The sequence below is a fragment of the Aptenodytes forsteri genome, unplaced genomic scaffold, assembly GCF_000699145.1.
Source record: "Aptenodytes forsteri isolate BGI_AS27 unplaced genomic scaffold, ASM69914v1 Scaffold208, whole genome shotgun sequence".
Taxonomy (NCBI): domain Eukaryota; kingdom Metazoa; phylum Chordata; class Aves; order Sphenisciformes; family Spheniscidae; genus Aptenodytes; species Aptenodytes forsteri.
In genome coordinates this window covers 3,730,769-3,732,419 of record NW_008794963.1, presented here as the reverse complement: position 1 = coordinate 3,732,419, position 1,651 = coordinate 3,730,769, and the positions used below count along the sequence as shown (strand labels likewise).

Sequence of the window (1,651 nt, the reverse complement as noted above, 5' to 3'; positions counted from 1 at the left end):
GTTGGGTCGATGGTTGGACTCGATGATCTTAGAGGTCTTTTCCAACCTCAGTGATTCTATGATTCTATAATTCTACTGATACCACTGGAAGAAATGGGCAAAAATGTAGGCAGCAAACACTTCTAACCCTTGGTACCTGAAAAAATGTGGATCTTTTTTGCCTCCAGTCGTAACAGTTTGGCTATTAAAATACGCTATTTCTGTCCACAGAGTCTCTTACAAGCTTCTGGCAGGTATAACAATACTACTCCTAAGTAAACTGTTGTTATTGTATTTATTAGAACACTTCCACAAATCCACATACTGTAGATAAAAGTCTATGAGTAATTATCAGAGTACTTACTTCTGCATGTTTTCCCATCTTCCCTCAGCAGAAAACCCTCATGACACTTGCAAACATACGAGTCATCTTTGTTAACACAAATATGCTCACAGCCATGGCTGACTGATTTGCAGATGTCCCGTCCTGGGAATGATTGATATAAATACAGGTTTTGAATGAAAACATGTTAAAAAAATGTAGATATCAAAAGGAAGTTTTTTTTCCAGTGAGAAGTGAAAAAACCCTTTCTTTCCTTGCCTGATGCACATGCAAAAATGTTCAATAGATACCAGTCACTCACTTCTGCACGTCTTGCCATCTTCTCTCAATACGAATCCCTCACGACACTTGCAGATGTAGGAATTGTCAGCGCTAACACAAATATGCTCACAGCCATGATTGACTGATTTGCAGACATTTTTACCTGGGAATAATTTAATAGATAAAAAATTGTGTTAGTTAAGAGCAAGATGTTCAAAGTCTTACAATTCCCAACTACTGAATGTTCTTGTCCTCGCTAGTATACTGGACTCAATCCTGCAAATCATTTATAGCATCTGCTGTCTTTTTTTCTTGTAACAAAAAGGTACATCTTTGTCCTGCTAATTTTACAACCTCCCTATTAAGGAAAAGTCCACTGTTCCAGTTCTAGAGTTTGTAGAATTTCACGTGTCCCTAGCATGCAGATTAGTGATTTCCAAAGGCACCTAAATCCCACATCCACATTTCAAGTAAACTTTCTGGTGATAAACAGATCTTTCTACTATCATCTTTTTACCTTCAGTAATGAACCTGCTCAAACCTGAAACAGTTACGCTTTTTTTTCCTCTGTGCTTAAGTTCAGAAGGTGTTTGTCATTCTTCTGTAAAGTAGGATTACAAAAGTTTGGTGTATGTAGTATTAAGGGTAGCGAGAAAGACAAATTATATGATCCTGCTGTGAAATTCTGGAAAACTGTCAGCTATAATTGGGCAAGCAGATGTTCAGTGGGGTTTTCTGATACAGAATTTAGATACAATTCATATTTCAAAATAAAATAAAATATTAATTAAGGTTAGATAAACTAACATCTTGCTTTCACTTTCCTCCCTACACCCTTTGTTTTTCCGCAAGGACTTAGAATAGAATAGAACAGACTATTTCAGTTGGAAGGGACCTACAACGATCATCTAGTCCAACTGCCTGACCACTTCAGGTCTGACCAAAAGTTAAAGCATGTTGTTAAGGGCATTGTCCAATTGGCTCTTAAACGCTGACAGGCTTGGGGCATCGACCACCTCTCCAGGAAGCCTGTTCCAGTGTTTGACCACCCTCTTGGTAAAGAAATGC

At 38.0% G+C, this 1,651-nt stretch overlaps 1 protein-coding gene across 1 annotated transcript in view; it reads right to left on the bottom strand.

Annotated features, from left to right (window-relative positions):
• MATN2 (matrilin 2) overlaps positions 1-1,651 on the bottom strand; it is a 69,851-nt gene that overhangs the window by 21,184 nt on the left and 47,016 nt on the right. Inside the window, exon 11 of the mRNA XM_009275483.2 lies at positions 344-466. Coding sequence (XP_009273758.1) covers positions 344-466 — 123 coding nt within the window. The remainder of the gene's footprint in view (positions 1-343; positions 467-1,651) is intronic.